Source organism: Oryctolagus cuniculus, chromosome 2, assembly GCF_964237555.1.
Source record: "Oryctolagus cuniculus chromosome 2, mOryCun1.1, whole genome shotgun sequence".
NCBI classification, from domain to species: Eukaryota; Metazoa; Chordata; class Mammalia; order Lagomorpha; family Leporidae; genus Oryctolagus; species Oryctolagus cuniculus.
Window position 1 is genome coordinate 174,422,972 of NC_091433.1, and position 27,634 is coordinate 174,450,605.

Here is a 27,634-nt window from a genome sequence, read left to right on the forward strand (position 1 = left end):
AACATGACCTCCAGAGGAGCACCACAGGGCACAGATGCAGGGCCCTGGCATTGCTAGTCGCCACATTCACGGCAAGATGGAGCCACGGCCACCCGACCCGGTACGTTTGGCCCTAGCCAATGCCGGCAGCCCAATCGCACCAGCATTACTTGACTTCTTACCGGGTTCTCTCTCATGCTTCTCACCAGCTCTGTAGCCTGCATCCACAAGTCTCTGCAAAAAGGAAAGGAAACAGAAAAATCGGCTCAATATTATTGTGTTGAGGCCGGAAGCGTGGCCCTCAGCCCAGACCAGGAGTCTGGCTCTGGCTCTGAGCCTGAGGCTACACGCGACCAGCCCTGGTTCTAGGGGCAGACAGTGACCTGGATTTTTAAAATTAGACCCATCAGGCCAGCTGACATTAGCATGGGTAGGCATCCTAATGTACACCTCTATTTTTAAGCCTCTGACTTTGCCAGCTCCGGCGAATCCTCCCACGTGCGTGCCCCAGGCCTGCAGGAAAACACACCCGGAGGGAGACAGCAGAGGAACTTACTCAGCACCTCCACGAGGTACAAGTCTTGTCTCAGGACACAGCGGCATCAGAGCAGAAGGACTGAAACGGCCGATGATGTCTGAAAGGACTGGGGAGGGGGCCGGGTTGAGGCCCTGGGCTCAGCATCTGGGCATCCCCTGGGGGGCGGGGGCGGAGACCCCCATTCCACGGCACAACCATCACACCCCGCCCTTGGCCGTGGGCTTAACCTTGAGCATCCATCAAGGGCTCGGCCAGACCACACATGGAGCGCTTTCCTTGCATTTCGCTTACCTCGCCCCCAGGAACGAGCCCCTGGCAGAATGACTTCCTATAACATTAGGGGAAACTGAGGCCGAGAGATGCCCTGCAGGCTGCCCCCGTCACCCAAATGGCACAACTTCTAACTGCCTGGGCTGCTTTCCTGTCCTCCTCTCTCCTCCTGAGAGCGACAGCAGGGCGGGACAGCTCCGGGGAACACACAGAGAACATGTCCCAGAGCTGACAGCCTGGGGACTGCTAAAAATAGTGCTGTCAGCAGCAGTTAAGTGGCATCCTGTTCCTGAGAGAGGAGAGGGCAGAGTGGGGAGGGGGTCACAGGAGGGAGACGCTGCCTCCCTCTCCCCAGCCCCTCTTCCCTCCTACCGCCACCCAGCAGGGCCTCGGGGCCCCCGGGGGCGGGATCTAGAAGGTGGCCTCACACAGGCTCCCGGGGAAGGTTGCCGATACCGTGCAGAGGAAGCAGGCAGGAGAGCTGGGCGCAAGCCAGGAGCTCATTACCTGCCTTTGTGATTTCCAACAGCCACCCAACACGTGTGTGACTCAGTTTCCCCCATCCTTAATCCAAAAGGGCGAGCTTCACTCTCTAACCCCTGACCAGCTGCAGAAGGAATCTGTTTCCCATATGTGATGGGCAAACAGGAAGCTCTGAGCCAAGTCAGAGGTGACAGGGACAGCATGTGTGCGTGCACTGCTGGAGGGGACGGGCCACTGTCCCTGTCACAGGAGCACAAAGCACAGCTCTCCAGCGCTAGGTAGCAGGAAGATATTTGCCTGCCAGGTTAAAGGTATCTGTATTCTAATGTTCCTTTACAATCAAAGACCACCTCAGATCTTTGCACATAAACTTGCCTAACCCTGCGGTGTGCCTGGCTCTGTCCTCACACTGCCCATCTGGGCTCCCTGGAGGCAGCGGGATCAGAACAAAGGGAGCAGGCTGTGGGCTGGACCACACAGGTTCTCACTGCCTCCGTCATTTACTGCCTATGTGACCTTAGAGGTCTGTTTACCCCTCTAACACTCAGTTTTCCTATCTGCAAGCTGGCCACGAGCAAGGCGTGGCTGGTGCTGGAGCTCACCACGTTCGGGTCCTGAAGGCCAGGAGGGCCAGGTCCACCCAGTCCCTGAGACCCCAAAGGGGCCCGCGTATCCCAAGAACACTTTCCTGGGCACCTGCCAGGCACCCAGGTGTGGCACACACTCCCTGCCCCCCTCCCTCTCCAGGCATGCTCTCAGTCATCAGCATCTGCTTCAAGTCCTGCCTCTGATCAGCCCTCCCACTGCCTTCCGCAGCCAGCTGGGGGCCCTGGCCTTGCTGCGCTCGAAGCTGGGTGGCCCGACTCGCTACAGGGCCAGGGAGGGAAGAACGAGGTGCACAGAGGAGTTGGGTGAAGGGGCCGCTGCCACGTGGCTTCAGGACCCAGGCTGCACGGCTCTCCCCAGGTGCCCCCAATATGCTGCTTCATTTTTCTTTTCCTACCTCTTAGAGGTAACCAGGCTCAGGCCCAGCGACCAGGCAGCAGTGGGCTTCCTTGTGGCAAATGCTTTGCCCACCCGTCCCCTCTCGCCTGTCAGTCAGATCCTGGAGGGCGGATCTTGAGTTCTGAAGGCGGCACCAGCGTCCTCTTCATCCCCATCCTCCCTGGGAGCTCAGTGCTCGCAGGCTCTTGGTGTCAACTCGCTGGCTGGATTGACAGGGCCCCAGCTGCGCCCCGGGTGTCAGCCCTGCCGAGCGTTTGCCTCGCAGTCTAAGTCTGCTCGCCTTAATTGTGGAGCCCTAGGCGCTCCCCCGCCCTCCATCCGTGAGCACAGGCATAGGAGACTGCAGCTGGCTGCAGAAGGCGGTGGGAGGGCCGATCAGAGGCAGGACTTGAAGTAGATGCTGATGATGCGAGCGTGCCTGCCTGGGACTAACGGGACTAACTCGGCTGGGGTCATAGGATAACCTAATGGAGGCACGGAGCACCTCCCACGGTAGACGTATTAGCTGCCCGGGTGACAGACGCACAGGCGCATGCGTGGACAGAAAGGCCAGAGCGTTAGCAACAATGACCTCCTAAGAGTGGGGTTACGCTTGACTTTTATTTTCTTCATTTCATTTCCCTGAACCCAAGTGACAGATTTATTTTACAAGCGGGAGAGAGGTGGCCAAGTGAAGTGGGCTGGTCCAGCCCTGGGGTCCTGGCGGTCCAGCTGGCTCCGGACCCCTCTCCTATGTCCCTTAATTTTCACCCACAGCCTCCTGGCTTCTCTCTGCCCAGAAACCGTGGGAGGCGCTCCTCACAGCCTCCAGTCACCCTGGCTCCTTTATGGGTCCCCTCAGAACACCTCCCCTTTTCCCAGGTGCTGGTGACGAGGTAGCTGATCGGCAACAATGTTGCTGTGTCGGGAGGGATGCAAACGCGAAGCATCTGGCCGTGAAAACCGGAAGGCCCTACTCACCGGTCACCACGCCCATGCACGCCTGCTCTGGCCTCTTCTCCGTCCTGCAAGAAGCAGCAAGCACGTGGGTGCCTCCCTGAGCCCGTCCTTGCCAACAGCCCTTTCCCTCGGCCGCTCTGGTCCATTTCACAGAAGCTTTGCCCCAGCCTCACTCTGGGCCTGGGAGGCATCCCTCAGACGGCAACAGCGTGGCTGGAATGGGGCTGACAGCTCCTTCTGGATCTCTTCCCTTTCTTCCCAGCTCTCTGGTCTGGCCCAAAGCCAGAAAGGGCAGCTGGGCCCAGTGCAGAGCGACCCTGGCCTTGCCTCTTTGTGAGCCCCTCAGAGCAGAGGCAGGAGAGCCCGGGGGCAGCAAGCAGGAGCGCCAGCACTCCCCGTCTGCCTTCCCTCCCTGCTCGCTCTGGAGAGCCGCAGGGACTCACGGGCCCTGGGAGTGTCAGGCTGGGAGGCAGGAGGCTGGGTACCGGGTCTTCAGCTCAGCTCCGAGGGTGCCTTGAGCCTACCCCTGTGCCCTTAGCCCTCGGTTTGCCCTGTCAATGAAGCCCAGCGCGTCCCTGCTCCGGGATCCCGGGACGCTTACCCGTCTTGCTCCTCTAGGTCGTCCGCCCCTGAGTCTGGAGCCTGGAAAAGACACAAGGGGTTGACACCAGCATCTCCTGGAGCCCCACACGCCTGTCACAGCTGCCCGTCTTCCCCAGGAGGAGGGAGCCTCTGGGTCCCGGGGAAGGGCAGACCCTCCCACGAGTGCTTTCCCGGGAGGGAAGACATCAGTCACACTGGAGCACGGGAGTGGGAGTGCTCTGCTCGGGGCTTAAACGTTGCCTGGACTCCCAGCAGCTTCTGTGCAGACACGAGAGGCTGCCAACTGTGACCTTCTGGAAGCCAGAACATAGCTTCACCGATCGCTTCCCTGGCTGTCGTGTAGAGGCCACGAGGGAGGGGCTCCGACTGTTCCACCCTCGACTGTGTTCCCTGGGCCTGCGACAGCGCCTGCCGCATTGTCAGTGCAGTCGTCCCTCGAGGTCCACAGGGAGGTGGCCCCAGCACCCTTCAGATACCCGGATGTGGGGGTGCTCTGGCTCCTTATATCAAACAGTGTAGTATTTGCACAGAACCTCCCCCCATCCCCTCGTATTTCAGGTTGCTTACAATACCTGATACAACATACATGTTCTGTAAGCCATGCTTGAAATGCATGTGTCATTTATAATACATCAGCTTGGGAATAAGGAGAAAAAAGTCCATCCAGTTATAGTGCACACACAATGATTTGGTGAATTTTTTCAACAAATCCTGGCACAGAACTGACAGATGCAGGGGACTGACTAATCAACGAATATCTAGTTTTATCTAATATTTAATAATTACATTTATCTTGAAGGAACAAAATAAGCTTCCGAGTTTCCCCTTGGGACAATGCCAGATGACCCCAGGCGCTTCCTGTGGGAGAAGTCCCCTAAGCTCGCTGCTGGTCAGACTTGGGACCTCCCCTCGCCCAGCCCCGGCCTGGGAGTCACATCCTTGGCAACTCCTAGGATGCCTGGATTCACGCCCAGGGCAGGAACCTGCTCAGCAAGCCCAGCTGTGGCTGGCTGCATCGTCTCCAGTTTGACACCAGTGCTTCCCCTTAGAATTCCTAGACGACAGTACGCCCAGGTCTGTGGTGATGGTGGATGGCCCCACGTCGCCTGCCCCCAGCCCACTGCCGCCTAGTGTTAAACAGCCAGGCCGGGGCAGGCTGGCCATGAGAGCCCTCTGACCAGGGACACGCTCCCTTGCACTATGACACTAAACACAAAAGTCCCACCAAGACCCAAGTCAGGGACCACGAACAGTCTAGACGATGAGGGGGAACTGTTTAAAGGGACAGAAACTCAAAGAAAAAGCAGGAGTGTCCGGGGCTTTTTTTCTTCTTGCATTCTGTCTCCCACTGTTTTTCTCTGCTCTGTTTCTGTGATGTGGAAGCCAAGCTGAGTGGACAGTGGCCCTGTCTCTCCAGGCAGGGGCTGGATAGCTACAGGGAGCTGTGCTTTCAGGGCTGACCCTGAAGGCCACGGTGCCCAGCAGTAGGCTGGTAATGACCGTGGGGCTGGAGAGCAGCCTGGGCTGAGCTGTACCCAGTCTCAGGAGGCCATGGGCTCACCCAGGGAGACGGGCAGCTTGGAGGGCAGCAGAACTGTCAGACCCGAGAGCCCTCAGATGAAACCAAAGGCAGAAGTCACAAGCAGGCTTAGCTTTGTTTTTTCCAAAGGTGGCTGGTCTGTCTCTCTTTCTGTCAGCTAGAGAGACAGACATCTTCCATCTGATGGTTCATTCCCCAAATGCCTGCACCAGCTGAGGCTGGGCTGGGCCAAGAACTCAGTCCAGTCCTCCCACATGAGTGGCAGGGACTTGAGCCAACACCTGCTGCCTCCCAAGGAGCACATTAGCAGGAATCAGGGACTCACACCCAGCTACTCCAAGATGGGATGCAGGTGTCCCAAGCAGCGTCTTAAACGCTGCATTAAACCCTAATAGGTTTACCTTTAGAATCCTGACTTTGGGGGTAATTTTCCTGCTTGCAGTGGGCGAATCTGAGCCGGCCGTACCTCCCAGGCCCTGGAGCGTCAGGATCGCTCTGTGTGGGTGCACAGACCCTCAGCAGCGTCAGCCGCTATCGGGGATGCTAGACCTCATCTCTCATTTATTTCCATCTCCCCGGGGCAAACTTCTCCCTGACTCCCATCAACACGGGTATGGTCACACAGGCCTGGATGGAATCGGGCCAGGAGGGGAGTCCCTGCCTGCCAGGTTCCACTGGGTCCCGATCCGCCTCCCAAGGCTACAGCTCTGTGCGGAGGTACAGTAGGGCCCAGGGCATGGCAGAGACCTGGGAAGAAGTGCTCTATTCCTCTGGGACAGCTGGGCCGTGAGCGCTGCCAGGTTCGGTCGAGAGCAGGCAGGCGACGAGGAGAGAGGACGGAGTGGGAGGCTTGCTGCTCTCCGCCTCTTCTCGCCAGGAGCCTCGTTCTCTGCTCACCCCTTTCTTTTCATGTTTTCCTTTTTATGGCTTTCTTTCTCCATTACCTAAGCCCATAAAATATACCCCTTGGGGTAGGGGCTTGGTGTAGCGATTAAGGTGGCTGAGGGGGACCACAGCCCATAGTGGAGTGCCCAGGCTCTGCTGCTGACCCAGCTGCCTGCTGTGGAGTGCCCTGGGAGGCAGCGGGTGAGGGCTCACACAGTGGGGTCCTTGCCGCCCACATGGAGTCCTGCACGGAGTTCCTGGCTCCTGTCTTGGGCCCAGCCTGGCCTAGCCTTGGTCACTGCAGGCATTTGGGGAATAAGACAACAGATGGGACTTGTCTTTGTGTGTGTCTCTCTCTGCCTTTCAAGTAAAACAGATACTTTTAAAAAATGATTAAGATGATACATTTTATACTACAATTAAAAATAATTTTTATATTTGCAAAGCAGATAATTTCTCTTATGTAGAAAGTTTGAAAGATCCCTTTTAAGAATTTTATTGATTTGTCAAGGGATTTATTTATTTATTAATTAGAAACTAGAAAAGTTTTTTCACCCTGATGTAAAGTTAGGCATGCATTTGGTTGGGGAAAAACAGGAAAGGGATGGAGTTGTTGCTGTGGATTCGTTCTGAGAGGAGAAGTGCGGTGGGGGCAAGAGGCACGGAGTCACCACACAGACCCCGGGAGCCAGGTGAAAGCAGGCCAGAGGTGAGCAGCCCACAGACTCATTTATTTCAGTTGGTACAGCAGCTTATATAGCTGAGGCAGCCAATCCACTCAAGGGGCGGTTTATGCCCTAACCAATCACAGCCTGTTGCCAGGCAGTTTCCAAAGCCATCCAATCACAGCCTTCTGTCAGGCAGGCTGCTTTGCCAGAGGCCATCTTGGCATGGCCTTCTCATTCCACCACATGGAGTGATCAGACCCTCAGAGATTTTAGAATTTCTTCAACTCCTATGATGTTGTCTCCTAAAATGAAGCATTGGCCTAGTGACCAGGAGCTCAGCTGGGTGCTCACCAGGGCCAAGCCCTGTCTCCTACCACAGGTTACTTTAAATACTCACAGTTTCCACATTGCCAATGGCTGCAACAAATTTAATGTCAGAAGGCCTCAGAGAGTGAACTGTGAAGACAGGAAACCAGGTAGGAGGTCACATTTACATCCCCACAGTGCAGGCCAAGGTTGTCACATGGGGGACAGACCCCCTCCACCCCCCGAGCAGCGGCTGAGGTCAAGACCATTGGCTATGGGAGCAGGAAGCAGCTTAAGACCACGCACAACAGGAACCCTAGGAATCCTGCTCAAAAGAGGCTCGTTCTCCTGGAGGCCCCCATGCTAGCTGGACTTGGGTGCTCCAAACGCACGTCCCATGGACGATCACTCGGGGCCTGTGTTTTTCTGTCACGCCTGGCCCTCTCTCTGCCTCTTACACCTCCCCCCCCATCCCATGGCTCCACATTACTGGGCCAACGTTAATAAGTAAGAGGGCAACACATTAAGTAAAAATCACTTGGGTACCCAAAGGATATCTTTAGCTTGGAGTTTGCCAGAGAACAGTGAAATCTATGAATGCACACAAACATCAGATGCAAATTACATGCAAATGACACACACGGAAATCTCCCTAGAAACCACCGGCCCTGCTCCACTGGTTATGGTGAAGGGGCCATTTCCTAACAAGTGCATCCATTTCTTTTTCTATCTAAATCCTTATCTAACAGAATTGGAAGCAAAGCATGCTGACCTGGAAACCCTGACCAAATTAGGACCATGCAAATACTAAACTATGAAGCCCAGTTTATAGCACAGCCACTTGATATGCAAAAGCCAGGGAAGATGACCAGCCCAAGAGCAGCTTCATCACATTGAACAAACCTGGCTCATTCATCAGAGGGGAAATGGGGTGCAGTGGCCCCTGTGGCTACATTACAGGAAGAAGGAAGGCACGTGAGCAGCCAGCCCCCAACCCACACCTCCCACAACACTGTCCACCCACAGGGAGGTGAGATGCTGGAGGTCACCCTTGTCCAGGGAAGCCACCTGGGCCAGATGGGTTTTGTTACCAGATGGTGTTGGGCTACATCCCCTCCGTAGAAACCACTGAGGGGCAGAAACAGAGAGGGTGTGAGGGCTGGAGGATGAGGAAGAGGGAGACCCAAATGGCCAAGAGGCCCGGGGGAGCAAGGCTGGAGGCTCTGCTCCAGAGAGAGGGTGCTGGACCTTTCCTGTCCATGGCCTTGAACCACGTACCTGACTCAGAGGGCACGCTCTCTGCTAATGTCTTTGGGTCGCATGGGAATGGAAAAGTCTTCAGGCTCTGGAATCAAAAGCAAACATCAGAAACATCCACTCCTCCTAGGAAAATATCACACACTCTGAAAACTCAGCATGGAAATGGCCGTGTGCTTGTTCTTTCTGGGCTCTAAACCCTGGGGGCAGGGATTGTCCACAGTCACGGGCTCCCAACTTGGCTCCTGACGAAGGGGCACGTGCCTGGGTGTCCATAGCAGGTGGCGAAGCAAGAAGTCTCAGAACAGTGGGATGGAGCAGGGAAATGGTGGAGGAGAATAAAAATCAATTATCTGGGGGCCGGGACTGTTGTGTAGCAGGCTAAGCCTCTGCCTGCGGCATCCCACATGGCCGCTGGTTTGTAATCTGGCTGCTCCACTTCCGATCCAGCTCTCTGCTATGGCCTGGGAAAGCAGTGGAAGATGGTCCAAGTGCTTGAGCCCTGCACACACATGGGAGATCTGGAAGAAGCTCCTGGCTTCAGATCTGCCCAGCTCCAGCAGTTGTGGCCATTTGGGGAGTGAACCAGCAGATGGAAGACCTTTCTCTCTGCCTCTCAAATAGATAAATAAATCATTAAAAAAATCAATTATCTGGATGATGAAAAAGTTCTGGAGATGGACAGTAGTGCAACTTCCACATGTGAACGTAATTCATTCCACTGAGTACACATCGAGCAGTTAAAATGGTAACTCCTATGTTCTGTGTGTTTTACCACAATAAGAAAAGCAATCAAAGAGACCCAGTAGCCTTAGCCTAAAAGAAGCTTAACTCCGTGTTATTTTTATTTGTACTGGCTCTGTTCCTTTTCACCCCAAAAGCAGGCACACTTGGGTACTACATCTATTTGCTGCTGAAAACCAGGTTAACTTAAAACTAGGAGACTCACATCTTCACCTGAGCCCAGATGGTCCGAGAGCAGACGAGGGACACACGGACCCCTGCTCAGGTGCCCAAGACCACTTGGGGTCCCGCGGAGCAACTTTCTCTGTGAATAGCATGGAAGACTGGGAAGAGAGAGCCCGCATCTTCTCTCCAAAATTCAAAGTGGACGGGAAAATGCTACGTGCAGTCAGTGGGGCGCTTGACCACATCCTTGCTCGCAAGACGCAGGTTAATTTCTCTGGAATGTCCGATTACAGTAAGAGATCTGCGTTTACTCTCAACTCTTATCTCGTGGGTGTTCTGGGAAGACTTCACCCGGATGCCTTCAGATAACTCCGAAGGGCAGCTTCAAGGGTCACGCAGATAAATGCATTTGGAACCTGCTCCGGACACTTCTGGGAAACACCCACACAGTCTGCAGGGACCACGCGCCCCAAAGCCCTGGAGACCCAGCTACGCTCTGCCAGCCCGTTTCCCAGGGGGCCTCGGGGAGGGGCGTGCCGACCTCCATCCAAGCTTGGCTTCACCCATTAGAAGACTCCCCCGCTGCTCCCCCTGCCACTCCCACTCGGCAAAGCCCTCACCTCTGGCCAGAGCTGCCCTTCCAATGTGTTCTTTCCAGAAGAGGTTTGGATCTGATCTGCACCTAAAAAAAATAATAATAAATAAATAAAAAGTTCTGATTATTTTGCTGGGATTAACTCCACCCCAAATTTGTGGCCTCACGGCCTCTCCACGTGCCCCGCTCAGTCCTATGCCTCGTGTTAGGAAAGGCCGCATTCCGTTCCTCCGCCCTTCAGGACTCTGCGCTTCCATTAGTGCAGCCCAGTAGGGCAGAATCCCCAGGCTGAACGCAGAAATGTTACCCGAGAGCTATCAGCAATCACGCTTTGCCGTGCACGCGTCTGTTATAGGGTTCACAAAGGGCAGAATCCGCCAGGAAGGTGGGGGGGGGGGTTGGTCAGTTGATGCTGTTTGGGGACCATGACTAAGCAGGGAAGAAGGCAAAGGACATTCCAGAATAGTCTGAAGGGAGCATGACCTTAAGAAAGTTGGGCACGGGGCTCCTAGCAGCCATCACGGTACAAAGTACAGAGTGTGTCCAGGGGCCTCGCCCAGTGGTGGAAAAGGCAGGGACAGAGAAGGCAAAGACACTCCCCTTGTTCCAATTTACTCTGGACCGGTCTTTTACATTTACTTTTTTTCCTTCATGTTTTAGCAGTCAAGTGTTCCCATAAAACATCAAGTTAAAAAATAGTAATAGCAGCAGCACCCTAATAGAGGAAGCAAGCCAACAGTTACCCCCAAGGCTGCTACTTCTACCGTCACATGCGATTTCATTGGCTCACATCCCGGCGCCCACAGTCAGGCTGACTGCCCGTTCTGCTGTAACCGTGTCCCCATATGCGTGTGACTGGGCATCCACCCTGCAGTGTCTCGCCATGAGCTCTCTTCCTGTGTTGTACAATCTGGATCCTTAATTCAGAGGCTCCATGGAGACGTTCACGGACAATGGGATTAAACGGTGTTTATCTTGGTGCAAAATGTTTTAATCCACACCTTGTTTGTTTTCCCCCCTAACAGGCAGTTTTCATGAACTTTCTTGTTTATGATAGTGGTATTTAATCAGAGACATAGGCTCCTTGCTTTCTCTGACTTCTCCCTACCTGGTTCTCTGCCCAGGGTATGCACTCCTGCTGAGAGCAGACAATGCGAGAAGCCCCGGAGTGCATGAGGCCACGCAAGGGGAAGCCTCACTCGAGGGCAAGGCCTCAGTCTCTCTGCCACCCCGGCCTTCCTCTGCAGCTTTCCTTTTAGATCCTGAAAATTGCTGCGCTCAAGATCCACAAGGAGCACCCGTGTCTCTCCACTTCCTGCCCATGGTGAAATCAGGCCCCGAATTCCGTGGTGAGGAACGACGGCTGTAACTTGCCTCCTGATCTGTGACCCTTTCGAAGTTCCCAGAAGCAAGCTTTCTGGGCAGTCACATGATGGGCAGGCGGAGAGGTGTAGACCAGCTCGGAGCGCCGGCGAAGGCTGGGACACGGCATTTGGAACTGGTGGGCAGGGCAGAAGAGGCCACGCGGACTGACAGGAGCCAGGCTCTGCAGCTGCACAGGCCAGGCAGTGGAGGGGTGGACGATGAGCAGGACAGATTTAAGATTGCCTTGGGGGCTGGCGCCGCGGCTCACTAGGCTAATCCTCCGCCTTGCGGTACCGGCACACCGGGTTCAAGTCCTGGTCGGGGCGCCGGATTCTGTCCCGGTTGCCCCTCTTCCAGGCCAGCTCTCTGCTGTGGCCCGGGAGTGCAGTGGAGGATGGCCCAAGTCCTTGGGCCCTGCACCCCATGGGAGACCAGGATAAGTACCTGGCTCCTGCCTTCGGATCAGCGCGGTGTACTGGCCGCAGCGCGCCAGCTGCGGCGGCCATTGGAGAGTGAACCAACAGCAAAGGAAGACCCTTCTCTCTCTCTCACTGTCCACTCTGTCAAAAAAAAAAAAAAGACTGCTTCGGCGGTGTTCACTAAGCAGGGATTGAGGTGGAAAGGGCAGTCAACAGCACTCACAGCTGTTCTCGGCACCTCCACAGATGACTCATTCAGTCCTCGCAGCTCTGACATAAATCACATCATCCCCACTTTACAGACAGGAGAACGAGACAGACACACGGATGCTCCTTGTGAATCTCAAGGGCTGAGTGGCATTTTCAAGGGGACCCAGCTAGCCAAGGGCGACGGCTGGACTCAGAGATAGGTGGTCTGGCTCCTTGGTCTGTGCTTGTGCCAAACAAGCTGAGTGTGCGGTGAGCCACGTGCCAAGATCCAGACCAGGGCCAGCGGACTTCGCTTGCGAAAGGCCCAACGACCCTGTATTTTAGGGTTTGCAGGCTAACGAAGCTCAGTTGTACTGCTCAGTTCTGTGGCCGAGGTGTGAAAGTAGTTGCAGAGGAGTAAACAAGCTATCTTTATTGACACAGGCCAAAATTCAAATTCATGCATTTTCCATGACAAAATATTCCTCTTCTTTTGGTTCTCCCAACTGTCTAGCAATGTGGAAACCCTTGTGTTTATCAACAAGCAGATTCTAAAGTTTGCATGGAGATAAAGGAGCCAGCATAGTCAATACAGTCTCGGAAGAGCAAAGTCAGAGGACTGGCCCTACCTGACTCTAACTCACGACTCAGCTACAGTCCCCACGACAGCGTGCTGTTGGCAACGTGTAGACAAACAGATCAGTGGAACAGAAGAGAGAACCAGGAAATGGGTCCACATACAGGAAGTCAACTAACCTTTGACAAAGAAGCAAATGCAGGCAGCGGGGCAGGGCGTTTGGTCTAGGGGTCAAGACGCCTGCATCCCATATCCAAGTGCCTGGGTTCAAGCCTCAGCTCCTCTCTCAGTTCCACTTTCCCACTAATGCACAGCCCAGGAGGCAGCAGTACCTGGGTCCCTGCCACCTGTCACAGACCCAGATTGAGCTCCTGGCTCCGGCTTGGCCCGGCCTCGCTGCTGTGGGCACTTCGGGGAGTGAACCCGTGGATGGGTTCTCTGTTGCTCTCGCACACTTGACTCTGTCCTCTGTCTCCCTGCCTTTCAAAACAACAAACAAAACAGGCAGCAGGCTGACTTTGGCCCACAGGCTCCAGTTTGCCAACTGACCCCCAGTCCAGACTGGTACCAAGAGACTGTCAAGGTGAATGGGAGAGGGCAGGCAGGGTGGGACAGAGCTGAGGGAGTAAGGAAAGTTAACCCAAAGAAGGCAAGCAAGGCGGGTGAGAGAGCACAGAACGGGTGTGTAAGAGTCAGCTGTCACAATTTTTTTGTTTGACAGACAGTGAGAGAGAGAGACAGAAAGGTCTTCCTTCCGTTGGTTCACCCCCAAAATGGCTGCTACGGCTGGAGCTGTGCCAATCCAAAGCCAGGAGCCAGGAGCCAGGAGCTTCCTCCTGGTCTCCCATGCAGGTGCAGGGGCCCAAGCACTTGGGCCATCCTGCACTCTCCTCCCGGGCCACAGAGAGCTGGACTGGAAGAGGAGCAACCGGGACTGGAACCTGGTGTCCATATGGGATGCTGGTGCCGCAGGCGGAGGATTAACCAAGTGAGCCACAGCGCCAGCCCCAGCTGTCGCATTTAAACACAGAGGGAAGACCAGTACAGAGGGTTTACAAGGACGTCCTTCACTGTCAGAAGTGCTCGAGCCCAGGGCCGCTGGCCCTGTTCCATGTGACCTATACCCAAGACTAGAATGGGGAAGTCGGTGGCCCTTGGGAAAAGAGCTGGCACTACCTAACCAAGAGTGACTGCCCAGGGCACTGGTCCACACAGAGGCTAAGGGTCACGGTGGACTCATACACACACGCCAAGCAGAGATTGAGCGCTGGGTCCCTTGGTCTGCCAGCCTCTCCGAGGCTCCGTGTCCTTGCAAGGTGAAGTTGCTAACACCTGCCTCACACGGTTGCTCTGAGGATTAACTGCATATAAACCTGCAGCAAAGGCTGGTGCTCTGGCACAGCAGGTTAAGGTGCCGCCCGTGCTGCTGGTACCTGATACTGGAGCGCTAGTTCGTGTCTTAGCTGCTCCACTTCTGACCCAGCTCCCTACTAATGCACCTGGGAAAGCAGCAGATATAACCCAAGTACTCGAGCCCCTGTCACCCAAATAGGAGACCTGGATGGATAAAGATCCTGGCTCTGGCCTGGCCCAGCGCTGGCCAATGTGGCTATCTGGGGAGCAAATCAGTAAATGGATGGTCTCTATCTCAATTCTCTGTCACTCTGTTTTTCATATAAATAAATAGATCTTTAAAAATGACAACCAGGGGGTGGTGCTGTGGTATGGTAGGTTAAACCTCTGCCTCCAGCACTGACATCTCATATGGGTGCTGGTTCAAGTCCTGGCTGCTCCACTTCCGATCCAGCTCTCTGCTGGTGGCCTGGGAAAGTAGTAGAAGATGGTTCAAGTGCTTGGGCCCCTGTACCTGCATGGGAGACCCAGAAGGAGCTCCTGGCTTCAGATCGGCCCAGCTCTGTTCATTGCAGCCATTTGAGGAGTGAACTATTGGATGAAAGACCTTTATCTCTACTTCTCAAATCTTTAAAAACAAATAAAAAACAACCAGAAATGCAGCACAATGTCTGATGCGTGGTCAGGGTGTGGGAACCACCGGTCACAATGATGACAGTTTTATTACCAGAGTGATAGATGGCACCGGCTCTCTTTCGGATACTTTCAGTTTCAGTACTCTGGGCTTTCCATATCTACCTAAATGCTTGAGAGTTCATGGTTTTAACTTGATGTGAGTCATTCATGTGCACTGGGGCGTCACACCAAGGGCCGCACCTGGAACCTAAACACTAAGTGTCCACACCCAAGAACCTGACGGACGCACGAGGCCCTGCCATCCTTTGCCCCCTGAGTCTTGGGGGTACCTGGGTCCCACTTCCTGTCTCTGCCTCCTACCAGGTACAGAAAAGAGAAATCTTGGCCCGTTGTTCCTCCCCAAGGCAATGGGCTAAATTGCCAAAGCCCCTGTGGCACCCTTGAACCCCAGTCACAGAATCCCCAGGGAACTTTCCCAGTGGGAAAGCTGGTTGGACAATATCAAGCTCCTGGATCTGTGAAAGGCTTTGAGCTCCCCGAAAAAACTCCCACCTCAGTAAGGTCAGCAAAGGGACAAAAACACGTATTTTCCCACCTTGATGAGACTGAAAGGGAAACAACTTTGCACGCTCACAGCAACAGGTTTGGCCGAGATCAGTCAGCCAAGCTGGACACAGCCACGACCTCGGAGCTCCAGCAGTGACATGCTGTCGGCATACCAGGCCTCGCTGGTTCAGTCCCAGGCTCCCGCCTTCTGGAATCACCTTCTGAGATGCAATCCACCCTCTGCCCCTGGCCCCCACGCGCAGAGTCAGGTTGGAGCTGTGTGGGTGGGGCTGGGGGACACTGGGCGTCAGCAGGTTTTAGAAGCCCCTTGGGTGGTACTCATGTCCTTCCAAGGTTAAGAGGTCAACTCTGCAAGGAAACCCCCAGCGTGTCAGCCCATCAGCTGGCCAGAGGCAGGTGGAGTGATCCCCAAAGCAAAGATGAAACCACGCATGCTCTGGATGTACGGGCCTCTGTGACGCTTGTCCACTTACACTGCATCTGGAGCAGACCCTGCCCCCATCCCCGTCCCTTCCTCGAGGGAAAAACAGCCACTTGGTGGCCTTGATCAAACGTTTAATCTCTGAAACCCGACTTCCTCAACCATAAAATAGGAGTAAGACTCGCTTCCCTACCTTCTTCTTGGGGCTGTCATGTGGATCAAAGAACAGGAGGGGAGGGCGGGGCACTGGCAGACGCCTGCCCGATCTCCCTTACAAAAGGAAGGGGCCTCCTGGTCACGCCTGGGCTTGTGTTACTTCCTCAGGCCCTTTGAAGAGCTGTGTCCTCACAGGAACCCTGGAGGCATTTTTATGGGCTCGGAGAGGCCACAGCTCCTACAGAGCACACGGGCCAGGGGAGGACAGGCCTTGGGTCAGCACTGCCATCCAGCCAGCCAAAGCTATGCTGGAAGGCTGGGGCGGAGCAGGGGTTGGAGCTGGCCGGCGCTGTCCCACGCACCATCTGGGGCTGTGGGCAGGTCTCCGAGCGGCTGTCAGCTGTCCTCTCAGGCAGCACGGAGTCCTACTTGTACCCAGGGCTTGGCAGACACCGCTGTGCACCTGCACGCAGGCATGGTCTGTGGCTGCCTGCGGGAAGCGTCAGAACCGCGAGTCATGCCTGGCTGCTGCTCCAGGCTTGGAGCGCCAGGTCCTCAGAAGGGCACGGGTGTTAGCAGTGTCCTCTGGCCAGCGTGATGCTCGCCACGGCCAGTGGAAGGTGACACCGAGCACCAGAGAGCCTTCTGGCAGCAGCCGTGTTGGCCTCGGGATGTTTGTTGCAGAATTCTAGCGCGGTTGAAATGAGACCACCTCACAAACACAGGAAACGGAGACCCAGGGAGGTTAGAAACCCACCAAAGCAAGCTCGGCGAGTCCTAAGAGGGACGTGGAACTCTGGGCTCTATCGTCAGGGCTGGCACGCTTTCCTGGGAGAAAGTCTGTTTCGGAAGCCCATAATAAATCTGGTCCTGTGTACTGTCTTCTGCCCTGAGCTCCCAGCTATGGAACGTTCTTTTGCTATAGCTACAAGACCAGTTGTTAGCGGACTTGACCCACAGGCCATTTAGGTACACCATGAGGACGGCCACAGGATGCTGTAGGAAGGGCAGATGAACCCCTATCTGACCAGGCTACAGAAGGCACTACAGATGGCTTGAAAAGTCTCAACCACCGCTCCCTGATGGTCACGGGGACACACCAGCAGGGGCGACAGACTGGTGCACCCTCCTGTCTCCAGGCCCTGATGCCTACCCAACACTCATACCCAACACTCATGTCACATACCCTGTGCTGGAAGACAGAAGAGTTTCAGGCTTCAGCCTGGCCCAGCCCTGGCCACGTGGCCATTTGGGGAGAGAATCAGAGAGAACCAGATCTCACTCTCCCAGTCCCTGCCCCTCAATCTGTCTTTCATACAAAATAAATAAGTCTTTAACAAAGAGAGAGAGAGAGGGAGGGAGGGAGGGAGGGAAGGAGGGAAGGAGGGAAGGAGGGAGGGGAAATGATGCCCAAGTCAAGAGCAGGGCTCCCACCGTACCCAGAGCCCTGCCCACCCCTTGGAGGGCCTGTCCCGCCCTGCCCCAGCCAGGAGCCTCGGCCACCTCAGGACCTTTCACATCTGAAGCTGCAGGCTCATCGCACCTCCCGCCCTCCCCACTCCCCACAGCAAATCCAGATGCTGGGCTTGCTGCGTGACTTTGAGCAAGGCATTCAACTTGAGGGGCTCCAGTTTTGTAAACGTAAAAGTCAGAGATTTGGATTCCACCACTTTAGAAGTCTCTTTAAGCCAAATGGCACCGAGATCATCAAAAAAAAAAAAAAAAAAAAAAAAAAAAAAGTCTTCTCCTGGGATTCCCAGGTCCTCTTGTATCCAGTTCTTCCTTCCCCTAACTCCCAGCCCACACCCCTGCTCAGCCCACCCTGCTCCCCATGCCTGGTCCCACGGAGGAAGCCCCCTGCCCCCCAGGGCCCTGCCATGCAGCCCTCTCTGCTTATCTTGGTCCCTCCCTCCTCACAGCAGTCTAGAGCCTCATCTCCCACGGGAGGCGTCTGCAGCCCACGCCCCTCCGAGCTCTCGGAATCCTGGCATTACAGCTACTTGCACCTATGCTGGTGCTTAATTCTTCCCCCCGATTTTATGCAGTCTCTCTCCCTGGAGGGTTCCTTACACTTGGTTTGGTGCAGCCAGCCAGACTCAGCCCACCCTGGCTTCTTGGAAGGCTGCTCAGACAGTTAATTGACAGCAGCAAAAACCTGGGGAAAACGATGATTGACAATGAAGTCCTAAAAACCTGCAAGGCACAGACGACACTCCAAAAGAGTCAAACTCCTGAGCTCCCCCCCTGGAGAAAAATCCCATAGCCGAGCTTGCTGTTCCAAGCAGGCAGGCGGGGGATGGGGCAGGAAACTGAGGGAGCTCGGTGCAGAGGCGACAGTGCGACAGCAGAGTCCCGGATGGCTCCGATCTGCCCTGGCCCCTCCCCCTCCCATCAGCAGTTTGAAGGACTGGGGCCCCCAGATGAGGGTTCCAATGTCTCTTTCCGCTCTTCCTTGGAAAGACAGCTTTTCCAGCAGGCTGGGAGGCACCTCCTCCAGGAAGGACCTGGGGCTCCTGGGAGCTTTGCTGACCGGCTCTCCCCACTCCCACACCTTGTTCCTTTGCTCTCGCAGAGTTCACTCAGCTCTCACCTTTGGCTTTGCACTGACAGGTCTGTCCTGGGTGCGTCACCAAGACGACAGAGGTTTAAGTTCACGGGCATGACAGCCTCCTGGGGAATGTCTGACCCACTGAGAGAAACTGGAATTCCAGCAGATATTGCATCTTATCAGCTACAGGGGTGTCTCGCCGGGTGGCTTTTGCTCGTTGCGATTTTGAGATTGGGATATTTCAGGAGCCTGAATCCACGTGCATCAAGCCCATTTCAAAGACCGAACCAAAACCGGGTTTCGCTCCAGGCTCAGACTCGGCTCTGAATTCAGGCTCCTGACCTTATCGGCAGGGTGGCCTCAGCACATCATTTAACATCTCAGTTTTCTCATCACTAAAATGCAAATGATGACACATGCACAGGCCATCTTAAAGGCCAGCTGTTGTGTATGGTCAGCCCTTGTGCCTGGACTTGGCTGGTGAGTTCAACCAAAACTATGGAGACAAAATTTCTGAAAAAATTTTTACATCTGTAAAAAAGAAGTCCAAACATGCACAGGTGTTTTGAGTCCCAGCTCCACTCCTGATCTAGCTTCCTTCAAATGGGCACCCTTGGGGGCAGCAGGTAATGGGTCAAGTACTTGGGTTCCTGCCACCCGCACGGGAGATTAGTTGGGGTGCTGGGTTCCTGGCTTCGGCCTGGTCCAGCCCCAGCTGATGTGGGTATTCGGGGAGTGAGTCAGCAGATGGAAGATCTGTCTCTCTGACTTAACAAAAAATTCAAGTGTAGGGGAGGTTTTACACAAATACCGTGCCATTTTACGTAAGGGACACGAGCACCTGCAGAGGTTGTATTCGCAGAGGGTGCTGTAACCCATGCACGGCTGCACAGACAGGGTTTAGCAGGGGGCTTGGCTCTTGTAGGGAGACTCTCAATGAATTCAGTTGGAAGGGATCTTGGGGGGTGATGTCGCCAGTGCCTGCAAAAACAAACACTTGTATCTTCTCTAAAAATGTCACCTTCATCCTAGGCTTTAATCAAGATGCTCCAGGATGCAACCTCAAGCGTTTCCGCACACAATAAAAAGATGACCAACTCCACGAGCGAGCAAGGTGCGCGTGGGCAAGAGTCAGCAGAGCAAGCAGAGCAGAAACGGGCCAGAGAAGCTGGATACTGAAACATCCGACGGGAATTACAGAACTGCTACGTTTGGAAAATAAGGCTTGGCCAGCGCCGCTGCTCACTAGGCTAATCCTCCGCCTGCGGCACCAGCACGCCGGGTTCTAGTCCTGGTTGGGGCGTCGGATTCTGTCCCGGTTGTTCCTCTTGCAGTCCAGCTCTCTGCTGTGGCCAGGGAAGGCAGTGGAGGATGGCCCAAGTGCTTGGGCCCTGCACCCCATGGGAGACCAGGAAAAGCACCTGGCTCCTGGCTTCGGATCAGTGTAGCGCGCTGGCCGCAACAACCATTTGGGGGGGGGGGGGGTGGTGAACCAACGGAAGGAAGACCTTTCTCTCTGTCTCTCGCTCAAAAAAAAAAAAAAAAAAAAAAAGGAAGAAAGATAAGAAAAATAAGACAAGGTTTTTATAGGATCCCAAAACTATTTTTTAAAGTTGCAAATTTGGTAAAGAACATAAATTTGAAAAACAAAAGCATTAATTTTTTAAAGTCCTCAGTGACTGGCTATAACAGCAAGGTGGATACTACTGAACAAGGATGAATAAAGGAGATGTGTCATGATTTAGAACGCAGTACAGGAAGAAGACAAAAAGGTGGCAAAGCTGGGAGAGAGACAGAGATGAAGAGATGAGAGATGAAGTGAGAACAGCAAACGAACATCTCTTAGCCGTCCAGAAGACAAATAATGGAGCAGAGGCAACATTGCAACCGACATTGGCTGAGCTTTGATCAATTTAAAAAAATTATCTCAAGCACAGACTCAGGATACACTACAAACACCGTATCAGGTAAGTTCAGGGAAATTAATCAATGAGAAACCAAACACACAGCATAGACTGCGGTGTACTTTTCCCAAAGACAGCCACGGCACGGCCTCCCATCCTGCGTGTCCTTCTCGTAATGACATTCATCACTCCTTCCCCCTTGAATCTAGGCTGGTCCTGACGCCCGCAGGGACCAGCAGAAGCAGCAGAAACAGCTTCCAGCCCTGGGCACCAGAAGGCCTGCAGCTTCCGTTTGTGTTTTGGTGACTTGAGTCATGATGTCAAGTCTCAACTGTTCTACTTCCAATCCAGCTCTCTGCTATGGCCTGGGTAAGAGAAGACTGCCCAAGTCCTTGGGCCCCTGCACCCACCTGGGAGACCCGGAAGAAGCTTCTGGCTCCGGATCGGCTCAGCTCTAGCCGTTGCGGCCATTTGAGGAGTGAAACAGTGGATGGAAGACCTCCCCCCACCTCAAAAACATGAATTCTGAGCTGATATAGTGATATACAACTAAGTAAAAAAAAAAATCAAGATGCAAAAGAAGTATGTAGAAGGTTATCTTTTGTGTATGAAAAAAGAATATAGTTTCCAAAAGACACAGAAAGGATAGGAAGCTAAGGACATCGGTTACCTTCAGGGGTGACAGAAGTGGGTAGGAGGACTAGGAAAATGGAATAGGACTGCCCAGCACATCTTTTTATACAGACATGACTTTTGAACCACGTTAATAATTTCATGTGATCAAAAATAAACAGGAAGAGGAGAAACACCAAACTGAATATAAATGGACAAGCTATTTGTCAAATTGTATAATCACACACACACACACACACACACACACACAAAGATCAATCCAAGTGATTTGGGCATGGTATTTTGATCATACACCCTGAATGTATAAATTCCGCACTTCAGGAGTTAGTGGTGGTGGAGGTGTTGTCACGGCAGTTCCAATACTGTCTCCATTACAGGATCCAGCAGGTAAACTCGTGGATGTACTTGTAACCTGAATTTGGACTGTGGGGGAAGGGCCATGCAAATGTGGAGATGAGAAAGCCCAATTCTAATTAAAGACTGTGTACACATGCGTCTATATGCATACACACATGCAGATGTGATTTGTTTTCTGTAAAGAGCTGTATTTCTGTCACTGACACAGTCGGGCAGCGGCACAGCCGCCAGCACACAGACCCTGGTTTGTAAGTAACGTCCACCAACCATCGGAACCGCAGAGAAACACCAGAGTGGGACCGGGGAAACAGGAGGCCTTCCTAGATATCTGTAGCATGAAGTTTAAAACTGCTTTAAAGTTGATAGGGCTGCAAGAGCCACCACCTTGCAGGGCTGTCACTGGCCAAGTCTGGTCACTGAGGCATCAGGATGAGCAGCGACAGGCCTGGACCACACACACTAAGAGGTTTGATACGTCCATTTTACATGAAGATAAAACATGAATATGGGAGTTCAATTAAAATTGTTTAAAGTGGGGGAGAGGGCCGGCGCTGTGGCATAGCGGGTAAGGCTGCTACCTGCAGTGCTGGCATCCATATGGGCGCCGGTTCAAGTCCTGGCTGCTCCACTTCAATGCAGCTCTCTACTATGGCCTAGGAAAGCCCAAGTCCTTGGGCTCCTGCACCCTCATGGGAGACCTAGAAGAAACTGCTGGCTTCAGATTGGCACAGCTCCGGCAGCTGCAGCCAACTGGGGAGTGAACCAGTGGACAGAAGACCCCTCTCTCTCCCCCTGCCTCTAACTCTGCCTTTCAAATAAATAAATGAATCTTAAAAAAAAAATAAAGTAGGGGAGAGAATATAATCTCTTATGGAGGAAAGTCAAATGACAATAGAAGGTACATGGAATATTAGGGGAAAAAAAATCACTGTTTTATGCCCACCATGGTAGTAATTCAGGTAGAAGCTCAATGGACACTAAACCTGAGAAAAAGGAGTCACATGGTCCCCCTTACTGCTCGAGGCGGTCACCATGACAAGGGAGAAATCTGACAAACGCCACCTTAACCAAGTTATCAAATCTAACATCACCAATTCAGGGATTTGCCAGTATCACTTGTGTTCCCCAATGTGAGGCACCAAGGACACATTTGTGTTGTATTTCTGCCAAAAGGGATTAATCCAGGGCTGGTGCTGTGGCACAGCGGGTTAACGCCCTGGCCTGCAGTGCCTTCATCCCATATGGGCACCGGTTCACGACCCAGCTGCTTCTCTCCTCATCCAGCTCTCTATGGCCTGGGAAAGCAGTAGAAGATGGCCCAAGTCCTTGGTTCCCTGTACCCATGTGGGAGACCCAGAAGAAGCTCCTGGCTCCTGGCTTTGGATCAGTGAAGCTCTGGCCGTTGCAGCCAATTGAGGAGTGAACCAGTGGATGGAAGACCACTGCCTCTCCTTCCCTCTCTGTGTAACTCTAACTTTCAAATAAATAAATAAATCTTAAAAAAATTAAAAGGGGATTAATCCAACTCTAGCTATAAAGAAACCATTTTCCTGAGTCCGAATTGATGTGTGCCTGCACGTGCAGTCACATGCGTGCCTGAATATTTCAAGGACTCGAAATAAAAAGGCTAAAACTGCTCTAGATTAAAGTGACTGGAGAGACAGGACAAATAAACACATCATGCCGTCTTCCATGAAGCCATGAAGTAATGACTGATCAAAGAACACATCAGCAGCTAATTTGCTTCATCAGCAGATTAAAGGAATAAGTCACACAATCTCATCCCAATAAGGGCAGAAAAAGCATTCAGTAAAATTCAACATTCACTCATGATTTTAGAAAAGCTTTTGGCAAATTGGGAATAAGTTAGAATTTTCTTAGTCTCACTATTAAAAAAAAAAAACACCTCTGTAGTAAACACCATCCTTGGCAATCAAAACTTGAAACACTTTCCTTTCGATCTTGGGACTAAGGTAAAGATTCGTCCAGCCAGGTCTGTGAAAATTGCAGTACAAACACCAGGTAGCCATCAGATGAGCAAATGTAGATTGGAAAGGAAGCAATAATGCTGCCACTATTGTTAGAACTGTGCATACACAGAAAATCCAAAGACTTCGGGTAAGTTACTAGCATTTGTAAGAGTTCAGCTGGATTTAAAGTCAACACATAGAGATCAATTTTATTCCTATAAACCAATGAACATTTTCTAATTTTAGAATCCACTCGCTATACAACAAAAATGTCATAACTAGAAATAGATTCAATAAAAATGTGTATGAGACCTCAAAGAAAACTCAGAGATCTCAAAAAAGACCCAAGTTCATGGTCATGGTTTGGAAGACTCATCATTGCAAAGATGTCCCATCCCCCCACTTGAGTGATAGAATTTAAAGCAACCTCTATTGAAATAATGACATATTTTCTTCAGTGTAAATTAACAAGCTAATAGTAAAATTTGTGAGGAATTTCCAAGTCCAGGTGCCTTTTTTTTTTTTTTTTTTTTTTTTTTTGACAGGCAGAGTGGACAGTGAGAGAGAGAGACAGAGAGAAAGGTCTTCCTTTTCCATTGGTTCACCCCACAATGGCCACTGCAGCCGGCAAACCACGCATATCCAAAGACAGGAGCCAGGTGTTTCTCCTGGTCTCCCATGGGGTGCAGGGCCCAAGCACTTGGGCCATCCTCCACTGCACTCCCTGGCCACAGCAGAGAGCTGGACTGGAAGAGGAGCAACCGGGACAGAATCCGGCGCCCCGACCAGGACTAGAACCCAGTGTGCCAGCGCCACAGGCAGAAGATTAGCCTATTGAACCGCGGCATCAGCCTCAGATGCTTCTTAAGAAAGCCGCCTGTACAGCTATAGGATGAAGACAACGTGTTATTCGCACAGTTAGTCTTATGGAGAGTAGAACCAAAGTGGGTTCTCTGGGGAAGACCATCCATGGATCCTCAGCACATGGGCAGAAGTGGGTCTTCAGAGCCATGGGGAAACAGTTGACTTTTCAAAAAAAATGGTGCTGAGCTCACTGGATATCTGCATACTACATGTAATTGGGTCCTGTCCTACACTAGTCACTCAACTCAATCAGAGACGACTGGGATTGACCAAAATGACAAAGCTTGGAGAAGGAAGTGCAGGTCTCTTCATGACCCCAGGGTTGGAGGGGGGTTCTTAAACAAGGCACAAAGGACACAAGTCCTAAAGGAAAAGTGGAGGAACAGAGAACCCAGGTGCCCCCAGATCCATGGGGATATATCTCAAGACCCTCAGTGCATGCCCGACACCATGGCTAGTGCCAAACATTTCATATATGGTGTCCTGTTTCCTCCTCTACCTAAATACCTCTGGTAAAGTTTAGTTCACAAATTCGGAACAGTAAGAGATCAATACTAACTGATAAAATGCAAGTCACAAAGATATACTGCAATAAAAGTTATTAAAACTTATAAATTATTTGTTTCTAGACTTTTCCATGTAGTAATTTTGGACCTTGATCGATTGTGGATAACTGAAACCTCGGAAAAGGGAGCGGTAGATAAGGGGACTCCTGTACAGAGATGGACAGTGGCCAGCCTGCATATGCTGAACTGTGATGCACCGTCTGCAGCGCCCAGCACAGGAAGCCCTACAAGTGCTGTGGCACTCAGCCCAGCCTGGTCAGGAACAGGTTAATCGCATCTTCTCTATTTTATGCCCCTGAGTTGAAAAACTCAGCAGCAACCTGAGAAAGCCAACTATGCTCCCCAAATGAATCACTGAAGATGCCCCAGCCACCCCATGCCAAAAACCTCCAATCTGAGCAGACCCCAAACCTTCCTTTTGTCCTTACAAAGCCTCCCTCTCCCCTGGCTGCCTTTGAGGCTCTGCTCACAGGTTACAGCTCGCCGTCGCCAGCTCTGAACACACAGTCTCCGTTCGTCCTCATCTGGGGGGCTTTCACTTAGGGGGAGTCTTCAAAAAGCTCACGGAATACGAATATTCCAGAAAAAGCATGCCTGATTTCAAATTGTTTTGCCCCAAAATAAACTCACCTTTTAATTCTCTTTTCCATTCCTTTTTGAAATATCCCATATTTCCATGAAATTAAGAATTTTGTTCATCAAAAGTCTCCATAAAGACGAGCTTTGGAGTGAGGAAAGTTATTTGCCATGCATACAAGGAGACGCCAGAAAGCTCATGAAAGAGCAACATAAAAGACAGGCTTATTTTAGCACTAAAAAACCAACCAACCAACCAACCAGATGTGGAAAGTCATGAAGAGAGATCGTCCACACGTTCCTGAAAAATGTGCATTATGAAAAAGCTATGCAGAGCATATACGGGCAACTCCTAAAAGCCAACGGGGAAAAACAAGCGCTTCACAAAACAGAATCTGAGCGATCAGAGTCACGAAAACAACTCGGCCTTATTAGTAATCAGGAAAATGCAGCTGCCCTGTGTGGCAGGCGTAGCAGGTGTTGTCCAGTGCCCGCCATGGCTCAGCGGGTGATTGGCCCCAGGTGAGCACAGGCAGGGCTCAGCCCACCCCTCATTTCCCTGGGGAGACTCCAGGGTCAGTACCTGTGGGCCCCAGGCCCAAGCCCCCAAGCATCTGGAGTCTGCCTTCAGCTCTCGGTCTAAAAGGTCCTGCTTTCCTAAACAAGGGCAGAACGGGGGTGAGGGGACCTGGGGCAGGGAGGGGCTGAGGCAGAGGCCCATCATGGCCACGGTCATCAGCACCAGGGGACTGCAAAGCTGGCGCTGGAAGCCCACTCAGCCCATGCGGCTCAGCAAACAATATGCGGTCCGTGCAGATCCATCAATCTGCCTCCCTCTGTCCTCGCAGCAAAAATCCCAAAACCCATAAATAGTCATAGCGACGGCCAGATGTGCTTAGCCGGAGTAGTATTTCCATCTGAAGGATGAGAAAACTCAGGGTCCAGAGAGGCAGACAGACTTGCCCAAGGCCACAGAGCACAAAGACCGGAATCCAGCTTTGGTGACTCTACACCATGGCTTTCCTCCCCACCGAGGTGCTGCTGCCTGAGGCCACCTTTCCCCTCTCCCAAGAGCGGCCTCAGCCCTCAGCCAGGCTGTGGGCATTTTCTGCTGTCCAGCAGGAGGCAGACCAGCCCTCCCGTGTCTGAGCTGCACCTTCTGGGCTCCATCTCACCAAAAGGACACCTTCTTCTCCCGAGCACCTGGCCCCCGCAACACAGGCAGAGCCAGCGGTCGTCCTCCAAGCAGAGGCCACACTTACCTCGCCCCAGGAGCGGCAGCAGCCCCAGGAGGAAGACGCTCGGCCACAGAGCCATGCCTGGACGCTGCAGGTGCCTCGGGACAACCTCCTGCGCAGACGACGGGCGAGCACGCTTTCTCCTGCTTTTATGCGCCTCTGGGCTGATAGCGTACTTGTCATAAATCTTGCTGTGTTCACCTTTGAAAGGGGGCAGTGGCTGGCTGTAAATGATAAATATTAACATTTAGGCAGAAGAGTTCTTAAGGCAGATGGGTCAACGATGGACAGCATGGCCCGGTCACAGACTCTGGAACGCCAGGACCACACACGGCTGCCTTCTCACAGTCTTCCATGGCGGTGGCGCCTGGAGACTCCAGCTTTCTGGGCAGAGCGCAGGCCTGGGAATCCCAGGTGTGGGGCTCAAATTGCAAACCCACGACAGCTGTGGGAACTTGGGCGCATCCCATCACTCAGCCTCAGCTTTCTCTGCTGGGGGCCAGGAGATTTAAAAACAAAAAAATAGGAAGAAAAGATATTTTGTAATAACTTTAAGCTATGAAGCCACCTCCCCAATGGGGTTCTCTTCTTAGCCTGAAAGACGTCCCCCACCATGTCTCAGGAGCACCAAAGGGGTCCCTGGTGGGCCTGATGCAGACAGGGTTGCTTCTGTCCCCCACCCCCCCTCCAAGCCCATGGTGGCCACAGGTGGGGCTGACGTGCCCACTGCACGTTTTTGATCTTCGTGTCAAATTGAGAGGTGGAAGGCAGAGAGGTGAGCTGGGGAACCAAATGTCTTGGGCAGGATCAGCAATTTCTTTTGAGCAAATGAAGTTGGCAATGCTGGACAAGGCCTCAGCAGGGCAGACAGAGCTGGGATTTAAAATCCAAGTGACAAAATACCCTTGAGGGTAACATTTACATTTTTCTTTCCAATATCAAAAAGCAATTGCTTTGGTTAATACATGCGTACTTCAAAAAGTTCGTGGAAAATGAAATTAAGTTTATTTTGGTGCCACAAAAATTTGAAATCTGCATACATGAGGGGTCTTTAAAAAGTCCATGTAATGGGGGCCAGCACTGTAGCACAACGGGTTAAGCCACCACCTCCAGTGCCGGCATCCCATATGGACAAAATCCTGGCTATTCCTCTTGCAATCCAGCTCCCTGCTAATGTGCTTGGGACAGCAGCAGAGAATGGCCCAAGTGCTTGGGCTCCTGCACCCACGTGGGAGATGGGAAGAAGCTCCTGGCTCCTGGCTTTGGGTTGTTGCAGCCCTAGCCATTGCTGCCATTTGGGGAATGACCCAGCAGAAGG

The 27,634-nt window shown here is 52.8% G+C and overlaps 1 protein-coding gene across 5 annotated transcripts in view; it reads right to left on the bottom strand.

The window, feature by feature from the left end:
• PLB1 (phospholipase B1) overlaps positions 1-27,634 on the bottom strand; it is a 137,869-nt gene that overhangs the window by 90,636 nt on the left and 19,599 nt on the right. For 4 of the 5 annotated variants that reach the window (XM_070067898.1, XM_051828745.2, XM_051828739.2 and 1 more), the window contains exons 2-9: positions 26,341-26,540; positions 10,003-10,064; positions 8,495-8,561; positions 7,308-7,366; positions 3,816-3,856; positions 3,236-3,279; positions 536-623; positions 162-213 (exon numbers count right to left, since the gene is read on the bottom strand). In XM_070067898.1, coding sequence (XP_069923999.1) covers positions 162-213; positions 536-623; positions 3,236-3,279; positions 3,816-3,856; positions 7,308-7,366; positions 8,495-8,561; positions 10,003-10,064; positions 26,341-26,395 — 468 coding nt within the window. In that variant the 5' untranslated portion in view covers positions 26,396-26,540. 5 annotated transcript variants of the gene reach the window in all.